Source organism: Calliopsis andreniformis, chromosome 6, assembly GCF_051401765.1.
Source record: "Calliopsis andreniformis isolate RMS-2024a chromosome 6, iyCalAndr_principal, whole genome shotgun sequence".
Classification (NCBI taxonomy): domain Eukaryota; kingdom Metazoa; phylum Arthropoda; class Insecta; order Hymenoptera; family Andrenidae; genus Calliopsis; species Calliopsis andreniformis.
In genome coordinates, this window is record NC_135067.1 from 15,980,401 (window position 1) to 15,991,838 (window position 11,438).

At 40.9% G+C, this 11,438-nt stretch overlaps 2 protein-coding genes across 3 annotated transcripts; one reads left to right on the forward strand and one right to left on the reverse strand.

Moving 5' to 3' along the window:
- Positions 1–965: 965 nt before the first annotated feature.
- Positions 966–4,018, reverse strand: LOC143180103 (uncharacterized). Its single transcript, XM_076379636.1, has 3 exons — positions 4,014–4,018; positions 2,394–3,866; positions 966–1,826 (listed from the first exon to the last, which is right to left on the reverse strand). Exons 1-3 carry the CDS (start codon positions 4,016–4,018, stop codon positions 1,580–1,582), a joined length of 1,725 nt encoding a protein of 574 aa, XP_076235751.1. The 3' UTR covers positions 966–1,579.
- Positions 4,019–4,728: 710 nt separating this feature from the next.
- LOC143181090 (uncharacterized) lies at positions 4,729–10,925 on the forward strand. Of its 2 annotated transcripts, none has more exons than XM_076381302.1 (8): positions 4,729–4,899; positions 7,019–7,280; positions 7,719–8,006; positions 8,596–8,915; positions 8,993–9,236; positions 9,481–9,760; positions 9,843–10,131; positions 10,198–10,925. In XM_076381302.1, the coding sequence occupies exons 1-8, from the start codon at positions 4,729–4,731 to the stop codon at positions 10,357–10,359; spliced, it is 2,016 nt and encodes a 671-aa protein (XP_076237417.1). In that variant the 3' UTR covers positions 10,360–10,925. The 2 variants fall into 2 exon arrangements, with proteins under 2 accessions (XP_076237417.1, XP_076237418.1); XM_076381303.1 differs by having other exon boundaries at positions 9,556–9,760.
- Positions 10,926–11,438: the final 513 nt, after the last annotated feature.

An 11,438-nucleotide genomic window follows, 5' to 3' on the forward strand; every position in this document is an offset into this window, starting at 1 on the left:
CCGCGGAAATGCTCTTTTTGACAGATCGCCTGACTAATTTGGTCGTTGTCACCCGGTATGCCCGAAGATTAATGGCGACCACCTAGCTCACTCTGCTCGCGAATTCCGTGGAAATTCTTTCGCGACCGAGAAAGCTGGGCCCTTAATTAACAGTTCCGAATAGGAGCAATAATAGAGTGGCAACGACTCGTTACGCCCGATTTCCTCCCCTTGCTTCGGGACTACGTACTCTCGCGAAAAACAATTTTGACTGACTCTATTTTGCAACAGTAATATAGGGATATGATATCCGCAGAATTTTGCGGCTCTTTGTGCTATAGAAATTTTTTACTATGGAAGTAACTTAATTTTTAAACTTCTGGGGTTAGGATTTGAAAGTTTAACAATGGCGCCAAGTGACGTCATCAGGAGTCTATAGGTATAGTTGAGGAATTTGAGAATTTCGGTTAGAATATTCAAGATCATGATATGTACTTAAATTTTTCTTTTTCTTTAATGGGAGTGGTAATAATATCAGAGCTACTTGTAATTCAGGCTTAATTGCATCATAGATTAGGAAAATTGCTTATCTTTTGGAATGATAAAGTGGAAGGAGTGAGATAGTTTAAGCTTACCATTGGAAGAATCCGTTGAATTTATCACAGCTTGTCAGGAGTAGCCTTTCTTTCTAGTAGTTGCTTTTACCCCAGTCTTCAACTATCACTGTCAGGATTTACACTTTTTTACGTTTTTATGGCAAGAAAATGTCACAAATATACTCGGCTTTGCACTATGAACGCGGTTTCTACGCGCCATTTTCCGCGGAACTGCTGTCGGCCTCGTTGCGCCATCTCGCGGCCTGTACAGAAAGCACGAGTGCTTTATCGATATAGGAATACTTTGGGCGGTAAATTTGAACGTGTAAATTTAATAATAATGACAAAGTGATTCTTAAATAACTTAGAATTACAGAAATTGCTTTCAAATTGCGTATTTAACGTGGATACTTTATTCTCAGTTCAATAATAAACGTACATTAGGAAAATCTGAATACAAAATATACCTGATATATTTAAATAAGTCTCGCAGACAAGTGAATGAAAATGTTAATAGGTAACAACAATATCGTGATTTTGCAGTATGTAATATAAAAACGACTAGAATAACGAAAACGAAAACGATGAAGTACGGATAAAGTCATTAATTCTCACGAGCACAACATGCTTGCATGGGTATTCAATAATTCAATCGTATATTTGAAATATCAAATACAAACAATCAGTCGTTACGCGGTCAATATGGTACGGCTTCGGTATCACATTTATTAATAGTTCAAGACAGATTACCGATTTGATTGGAACATATTCAGTCTTTTACGAATGTCTAACAATCACTACATATTTAACATGCTCTCTTTCTCTATATTCTTTCTCACGGCTATAATGCCTACTTGGATAAATTTGCTTGAGGTGCGTATTATTGATATACATTTAATCATGGATGAAAAACAGTGAAGTACAAACGTTAGAACACAAATTGCTATTAAGCTTGGCACCGGGATAATCAGGCCTAATAAATTTGTCAAAATTCAGTCGATGGCTTATTTGAAGGAACTTTTCATCTTGGACATGTTTATAGCCGCGGATAATTTGTGCTCCTCCTGCAGAGCCGAGTCGGTCATCACACTCTGATACGTTCGCGATATCCTCTCTTTATCGCGAATCGCGAGATTCTGCCATTCCTTCTCCAAACTGTTCATCAACTTCTCCCTTTGCAGCCTAGCGTCCTTGATCGCAGACCTCTCGTCCTCTACTACCCATTTCTTCCACAGAGCTTTCGCGTCCTCGCTGAAAGAAGCAAAACGAAACGCGTCACAAGATCCAAAAAGATCTATTAAAGCTGAATTTCTAGTAGTGGAGGGTGGATCCAATCGTGGATCAGCTATTTGCGATCTATCGAACGAATGTAGGACGTATAGGATGACGAACGTCTTGGCACGCATTTACGAAATGCCTGATGCGTGTGGAGAGTAGCGTGCGCCGTGAGACGTGAATGACTCACAGTTTTTGATTGCAACATCGAGCGGAGTTCGACTAATTCGAGAAGCAAGAGGCGCATTTGTCGTCCTAGACCCTTACACATCGCTCACGGTCATGTGCCGAGATTGCAACGAATCTGATCGTCGAATGAATATTAAGACGAATTGGCAACACGGTGATCAATATCTGACTGTTCGATTTGGCTATACGTCACGATTATATCAAGGTTAAAAGTATTCCCGTTCAGTAGCTCTCGATTGTCAACACGATCCAAAGTGACACAGACACTTCTAATCAGGAAATAGATCCTAACTCTATTTACTTAGTTTTTCCATATTGGTAAGCTACAAGTATTCCTTCAGTATTCAATCTCACCTGTACATCGTCGAATCCATGCAGATGTTCTCCCGCTCAGCGAGTTCCGTTTCTCTCTTACCGATGCTGAGCAATCCCAACTTCCTCACCTCTTCATCGAGGTCGAGATTCTTCATATCATACAATTCCTTTTCGCGAATCAGCTCCAATCTGTTCCTCATGTCCCTCAGTCGCAGCGCTTCATCCCAGTATTGCTTATTGCACGCGTGCGACTCCCTCCTCGATAGGTCCTCGATCTTGCACTTAAGCTCCTTGTGCGTCAAGTACATGAACATCTGTTTGGAGAGATTCTTGTCATTGGGATTCATCCGTAGCCAGGGCATGCTCTTCTCAACCTCGAACTGTCTGTTGTCCTTCGTTTTTACGTCCTCCTTGCCTTGATCCTCTTTGTCGCTATATTTGTCCATCTGATCTCTTCCACCGCGGCTCGAACCATCTATCGGCGCTTCCGTTCGTCGAGTCTCGTCGCCTTCAGCCGAACATTGCACTGGCGAGTTCTCTGTGCCACCGTTCTCTCCGTTTATTTGATAGGGACTGTCTCCAAGACGAGGGAACTCGATCGAACCGACTAAACGCTCATCCTTTGCGCTAGACGGCCGACTTCCGATTACGCTGTCCTCCCGATGACTGCTCAATCTCGCGTCTTCCTTCTTGTTCTCCTTATTGTCTCCATAAACGATATTCTCGTTGTTTGACGAGCTGTACCTTCCAGCTGCCGAATCGAGGGAGGATCTGCTCGACATTCTGCTTGGCACGTATTCCACGGGATCGTCGCTCCTCACGTTTGTGTTCTCCAAACTTCTGCGCGCGTAACGGGCTGAAAACTTCGGATTAGGCCTTCCGAGGTCGCTGAGACACTGAGACGAGGGACGACGCAGAACTTCTTGTTGCGTTTCTAGATTCTCCTGCTCCTTCGCACTCTTGCGATCGATCTCGCTCATGCTATTACTCGCGCGACAGGAATTTCGTCCGGTCTGGTGAACGAAATTGGTGGAGTCTCTACAGGCACGAAAGTTCTGGAGATTCGTGTCTTTCAGGGTGCTCCAACGTGGGTCCCTTGGGTCTTTAGGAGTGACGAAGTAGAACTGATATCTTCGGCAAGTTTTGGGCAAGTACAGACTCTGTTCTGCTCTTTTCTCTTTCAATTTTTGCTTCAGGAGTTCCAATGAGGATTCTTCGGGCCGAGATCTCGGTTTGTTTCGTTCCTCTAGTTCTCTGTTGTAAGCTTCCTCCTCCTCTTTTAGTAGCTTTCGTAGCTTGTTCCTTCTGGTTAGAAGTCTCTCTGCTTTCTTAGCTTTTTCGAGCTCCCCTTTTGGATCTACATTCTTGTAGTTCCACGAATCATAATGTTTGGCGATTCTGCACTCTCGTTCGAAGTATCTCGCTGTTTGCTGGTAATAGTCGTGCTTCAGGAACTCCTCGTTGTGTTTCTGAGCGGCTAGCTGGTACTGCCTCTCCCGAGATCGGCCCACCCTTTAACAGGACAAGCCTCACTGATGATCTCTTGAAAGCATTTGGAATCTAATGGGATGAAATGAGCCTTAGACATGTTAAAAGCGACAGTGTAACAGTAACTACATCCTATTTTCTAAGTTTCATCAAATTGCAACACTTTTATGCGACATTTTATGGGAAGACAGTCCACGAACTGTCGAAGGGGTTTAGAGAACCGATCTCCCAGTTGACGACCCCGAAGATCAATCGACCTTCGTGTTGGTCATCATGGGTGCATCGTAAACAGACGTGGGCATAGGTGGTAGGATCAAGCGGAGAGACGTTTCAAGCGAGAGAGTCACCGAAAGCATCCTAGAAGAAGAGGACCGTCTTCTATTTCGAGCTTGCGTCTCTCTGTGACGTCACGCCGACGAAAATATCGCGCGGTTGGGGAGGTGCAGTCGTGGCCCTGATGTGTGGTCCAGGTCTCAATCTTTCCCAGACTCCCAAAAATTCTCAACCACTTCGCTCTCCGAAATCCCCTGCTCGCCATCGATCCGTTCGCGAACCGAGCAACGAGCAACTCGGCCCGCACGCGATACCATTACCCTGCGTCCATCGCGATCAGTGAACCCCCCGAGGACCATACGGAAGATTTCCCGTGTGAAACGGCCGAGAAAAGTGGGTCGCGGCTGCCCAACGTAAAATCGAGTCCCCACTTCTTTGTTTCGTCGTCCAGGAGTCCGTCAGTGGCGCGTCGTACACGTCCTAGGGAGGATCCTAGTCTCTGAGAGGCTCTCGTGGTCCTCGAGAGCTGAAGCCACGAGTGTAAGCGACAGGTGGAGGATCGAGACACGAAAACCGAGCAGGAAGAAGGAACTCTGTGACAGAGCAGAGAAGAATGCCCGGCGCCGGTGGTCAACCACCGCAGAGGACCACCTTCAGGCCACCCTGGGTCAAGGATGGTCCGAACCCTCTGCCCATGCCTACTGCACCCTGGACCCTTAACTCCAGGAGGGACTCCAAAACTAAATCAGACGACCCTCCGGCGTTTACTCAAGTTACCCTCAAAGTGAGTTCTCTTTCACTAGAGTTATGATTTTTTTAGAAGCTGTCACAATCTTTTTATTATATTTTTGCTGAAATTGCATTGGCAGATTTGTTCTGTTGACAAGCTTTTCGCGGAGAAAATGAAATTCTCCAGGTGAAGTTATTTTAGATCAAGTATGCGAGGTTTGTTTGACTTGTTAACCGAGGAAGACATCATGGGAGCATTCCTCTGCATAGAATAAAAAAATCTAACACTATCTGAGAAAATACAGTACCTATTAGGTTGCATATAATATAGAATATGAATAATTTGAAATATTCGAGAGATGTTATTAGTTTAGGAATGAGTCAGTTGACACGTCAATCGTTAATGAGTTGTATATTTTATTCTATATTGTTTCTTGTAGCCAGTGTCACGAGGTCTGAGTCTACACACGCTTGTTCTACTAGAAATTCGAACGAACGAATGACGGCCGCCTTCTGCAGTCTTTTTCCATTCAGATATTAGGTTTCAAAGTCACCGGACCCTGCTATTAATAACCCGCGTGGGTGTCAAGTAACAAGTTTGCGTTGCAAACATTTCGACAAGCCGAAATTTACAAGGGCGTTGCATTCGAGACTCTTTTTGCCCGAGCAATTATTGTTGAAAATATTACGCCGTTCTTCGAGGGAGAATGTTGAGCCCTGATTTATGACACCATTCATTCTTCGCAACATAGATTTATTTTATTTTTTTCCCCTTTCTTTTTTCTTAAATCACTCGGTCGAAAATATTTCGATCATCGTAGTTTTGTTTATTTGTATTCTTTTCTGTCGCATACCGATCCCAAAAACGCATACTTTCGATATTTTGGCATCGAGCCACGCGAAATCGACGAAGTCGAGCGGAATTTCCGATCAGAGGGAAACGCTAAAAACGTGATATTTTGACGACACGTGGCCACATCATGATATTGTTTACAGCTGTCGTCGTTAGTTAGATCATCGACGAGTCTGATCGAGATTTACGATTACATGCTTCATAGATTCGTAGTTTACTTCGATACTCTATGGTTGAATGGTGTTCAACAAATGCGAAATTCAGGAAAACTCCAAAAATATCTGAGGATACATCATGAGAAATTATTTTCTATATTCTTCGTAATGTATATTTTATATCCATACAATAGTATCAAGATGATTCATGAAACGGAGGTAAATCAGGTGCCAAGAATAAAGTCATCAACCTGAATAGTATACGAAAAAATACCTAAACACTGGCAATCTCAATGAGAAAATCAGATTAATTCCCCTTTCTTGATATGAGAGAGATCAGACAGAAGACTAGTCTTACGGGTCCTCGCATATAAGCCTCTGGGTCACGATTATTTAAAGAACACGCGTTTCTATTTCAAATGTCTTGCCAGCTACGTCTTCCGCCAGTTTCTTAACGAGTTTATACCACGCTTTCGTGCGAATGCGCCGATAGCTTGAATCAGATTTGCGAATTTCACAACGAAAAATTTCTCTATTTCTGCGTCCCATTGACTACTATCTACAACATGCATATGAACCATATTGAAACTCCATTTATGCGAGGATTTAGCGACAATGGTAAAAAGGAAACGTTTTTCATTGAAGAAAAAGAAAAAAACGGTGTAATTGGAACGATGATCGAAGCTTCTAGCTTGAAAATGATCGAGAAGGAAGTACGATTCAGATTATTTAAAGATCACCGAACGGACTTCGATACTTGCCAAGAGAATTCTCGAGGCTTTCTTTCTTTAGGATAGGTGAAGAGTAGGTGGGGGTTCACTCTCGTTTTTTCTACTTTTTATTCGCAACTACCTTTCACGATACGTCGGGGATAAAATTCTTTTATTCTCTTTCTCCTGTATCAAAATCAACGAACCTTGAGAGAGAATCTAAGATAGGCTATCTAAGATAATCAATTGTGAACAATGAAATGATTGAGTCCGAGGACTTAATCGATACACAGGAATAGAAGTTGTAGATACTCTAACCTTACATAGAAGAGTGTATGTAGAATCGAGGCGATCATTAAAATCCGTGAAAACAAGAAAAAAATGCAGTGAGAGGTGCACAATAAAAATTATTAAAAAATTAGTGATTTTCTAATCCCAACAACTCCCGATTTACAGAGTGTACCGAAACCGGAAACGAAGCCAGCACCACAGGAGGCGCAGCCTCGCAAACAGAGCAAAATCACAATAATACCGTCACAGCCGAAAAGCGAGAAGAATACGACCAGTCAACCGGCACCGACGAAGCCCCGCGAGAATGGACGACAAGCCAAAGAGCCAAATTCGAGGCCACAGCTCGAACGACAGATTCGAATCGAGAGGTCTCGATCTCGAGGTGACACTATACCTCTCTCCAAGAGTGAGAGCACCACAACCACAGGTAACAGCATGAACCTCTCCTCGAAAAACGATTCTGTCTTTCACTCAATCCAATCTTGCTCCTATACTTCCTTTGCGCCTTAAAACGTAAAATTAGACTACAGTAACAAGAACATCAGGAAGTTAATAAATGTATGGAAATTCTTAAGTTGTTCCATAAATTTATTTATTGTCATATGATTTTTTTACTTGCAAAATGTAGCTGTATTCTCTATTAGAGCTATAGAATATATAAAAAAGTTATGAAGAAGAAAAATTTTATGGAACAAGTTAATATTATATTCAATTTCTTTATGAAAGACAATGTCCTAAGTCCACATACCCAAGAACATCGAACTGTCTTGCTTACCCTCATTTTCGAAACGTTCTTATCGAACACGCGAGACAAACATTCACGACACATTTAGCCACGGTAAAAATAAAATTCCCGTGTAAATAGGCGCACCGACACTGTCAAAGAGTTCGTCGAGGGCAGCGATCCCGCCACCGCCGCCACCGAGACCGCCACCACCGCCTCCAGCAAGAACGATCCTGAAGGACCTTCCACCCCTTAGCACGGAACAGCAACAGAAGCTGGAGATGCTGAAGTCGAGGCCACGGAAACGTCCCGACTGGGCGAGCATGATGAAAGAAGTCGAGAGCGGAAAGACCTTGAGGCACGTCAAGTGCAACGACAGGAGTGCACCCCTGATCGAGAGGGTGAACAAGGTTACGGACGACCCAGCAGGTGATCGTCGATCGAACTTTGATCCTACTCAAATATCCCCCGGGCGATACTCCTAAGAAGGACTGGTTCCATGTGTCGGTCGATTAGTCGCTACTAGAACCTTTGTTGTGTTGTTATTCTCTCCTTCCGCAACCCCTAATTCACCCCGTAGCATATGTCAGTCTAAAGGGAGGCGTGCACACACTGACGAGTGTAATTAATTAAATTGTTAATGAGTCTTCCACGATTCAATCAGCTTTTGTTCCTGGACTGTGATACAAGCTGTTTATAGTACACGTAGTCCTACATTGTTCTGACCACCCCGTTATTCTGCAAGGGGGGCCCTTTCTTTGTTGCTGAATAATATTATTTTAGTTGAATTAACTGCTGTCTACGTGTTTAGTGGGTTTTATCGACGTACCCTTCTTTTCCTATTCCCCTTTTCCACAAAATGCTCTACTGTGAAAAGATGTGCAGGCAATGTTGAAGTCTTTGTGAGATCGGGGGCGAGTTGTGGAGACCACCCCAAGAATCGTCCTTCGAATGAATGTACTGTATTGAATGTGTTTCTTGTATTTGTTGGTCGTACTGATTAGATGTTTCTGATTAGGGAAGGCACACTTTGTGTTCGAATCCGAAAAATCGAACATGCATAACCAATTGCTGAAGCAGATTCAGGAGGGTGTGAAGTTAAAAAGAGTGCAATGCAATGACCGTTCGAGACCGATGTTGGAGGGTTTGAGGAAGTTCCGGAGGCAATTGACGATAGAGGAGCAAATGCAAAAGGCTGATGAACCCACGGATGATTCTGTCTCAGATGATATGGATGATATTGATGCAGTGAGAGACGATTTACAAAGTACCAAGCAAATGCTAGCTTTGGAGCTTAGAAATAAAGAAGCTTTGGAAAGAGAGAACAAGAGGCTACAAGTAAAAAATTGTCTCGAGTTCTTTTGAAGCGGATTAAAAAGGGACGATTTATTGATCTTGTAATATATTGTTTGCAGGCGAGGATCTTAAACCTTGAAGCAGAAGTCGAACGGGAAAAATCTCAGAAAACTGTGCAAGAACACAAAAAACACGAGGAGAAGCTTACCGAGTGTTTGAAGAAAGAAGCTCAACAAGCTAGAAAAGATGCAGAGAAGTATCAGAAAGAGTACATGGCTGCTGCAGAAGAAAAGGACAAACTGAAGAATGAATTGGAAGAAATGAGAAGAATGTATGCCGCTTTGGAGAGGCGCATGAAAGCCGGTACGAATAATTTAAGTATTTACTACTTATAATCCATTTACACACTAATTCATTTACCTATTGCAAATGCATTAAAATGGCTAATTGCAGCTGCTAATTACTAGAGAACTACTAACACTGCATTTAACTAATACATAAGAATTTTGGATATATTGTTAAATATGTTTTTAATTTTTTGTTAATATTGATAAGATGCTTATGCTTATATTAATTTTGCTTCTTTATTCTGCGCTTTTGGGATCAGAGCAAGAGCTTGAGACTGAACCAGTTATAGAGCTAGCATATGATAGCGACGAGGCGGCTTGGTACACTGTTTCAGGAATGGCACTGGCTGGTTGTCCAAGTGCAAAAGATGTAGCAAAAATTGCTTCACAAAAAAGCATAGACAAAAGATCACCAAGCGAAAGTGAGGAAGAAGAAGAAGAAAGTTCAGAGGAAGAAGAGGAAGATAATTCGGAGGCTGCAGCAGAAAAAAGATTGCAGAGAGAAGTTAAACTTCTAAATTCAAAGATTAAGAATTTCAAGTAAGTTACTATAATAAGTGCACTAATATTTGCAAACTATAGAGAAATTAAAATAAAAAATATTACTATGTTAACTAAATAGGGACAAAGCAGTTAATGCCAAAAAAGAGCGGCATGCACTGAAAGATCAAATTAAACAGCAACAAAAATTGCTAAAAGAAGAGAAAAAGAAATTCAAGCATCTTCAGAAAGAAGTTGACAAAATGGCAAAATTAATGTCTGAAACTGATGATGAGAAAGATGAAGAGGAAGAGGAAGAGGAAGAAGAAACAGAGTCTGAGGAGGAATCTGAATCTGAAGAATCAGAAGAAGAAGAATCTGAGACAGAAGATGAAGACGATTCATTGGAAGGACAAAGAAATTCCTTACAGGTAAGTGCTTCTAAAAATTATTTCTTAAATTCTATATTTGAATATCATATGTTTTTCCGTTTTCAGAAACATGTCAAAAAACATGAAGGACGTTTAGCAGCACTAAAAAAGGGTAACTACTTACTTAAAGCACAGGTCGATAGACTGAAAGATGATTTAGCTAAGCAACGAGAAGAAAGTCTTTCACTACAAGAAGATCTTGACTCTGTACTAGCAGAATTAGGTTAAGTTAAATGTAAGGATCAGTAAAGAATTATTATGGACTATTGTATACGTACACATATAAGTATTACATATGAAAATATAGAAAATTTAATGTCTAAAAAGGCAAACACACAGAATAATACACGCACACTCACCTAAATGCTTTTAGTAGGGAATCTTACACTCAGACAGATTTTTTGGTCAATTCATCTGCAGAGCATAAAACTACTACTCTCCTTTCGTATCGATTGATAAACGCAATAATTTGTTTTCTCTAGTATCTATGGTAAATATGCTACATGCGCAACGAGCCAAATGGGAAACATTAAAACGTGTCTATCGATCAAAACAAAAGACAAAATCGACGTATAAATTTTCTATATTAGATGAATATATTCGACATATTTTGCAGATACGATAAGCGTTTTTACGAGACTATTAATATTGCTTTTTTGGTATGACGTTGTAAAATATTTTTTAATAAAGACGATTGTTAGTCAACGACAAACTTTACTGATAGGTTATCGCAAACAAAAAATCAAACACAACACTCACATGCTTGTAACTCAAATATAATCGATGAGCAGGTTTTTCCAGAATTTAAAAACTTTATTTTTCAACGATGTTCTTTCTCTTATTTAAAGTACGCAACAACATAAATAACTATATTTATTAAGACTTGTTTTTTAACAAAAAGAACACTACTATCCGTGGCAAGTTTGAAAAGAAATGCATTCGTAACGTGCGACAAAATCCCTAGCGCTGCAACTCAATGCATTGGCGTCGCAAAATAAATATTTCGTACATTTATAGTTTATAAACATATAAATCTTTTTCTACGAGTAATTACATACATAGTTATTAAATGCCTCTTTCTTGTTGCTTTTATTCCATTATCGTGTCCAAACATATACGACAATAAAAAAGAATATGAGATTTTTTATTAGGCATGAAGATGAATTGGTGAAAATGATAGTGATGTATTTAAAATTCAAAATTATATTTGAAAATCAGAATATCGCTATTGTTCTCTGTGGGTTACACATTCTATACAATGGTGTCGTACTTTTAGAACATTATTTGTATCTTAAGTGTTTCTAAGA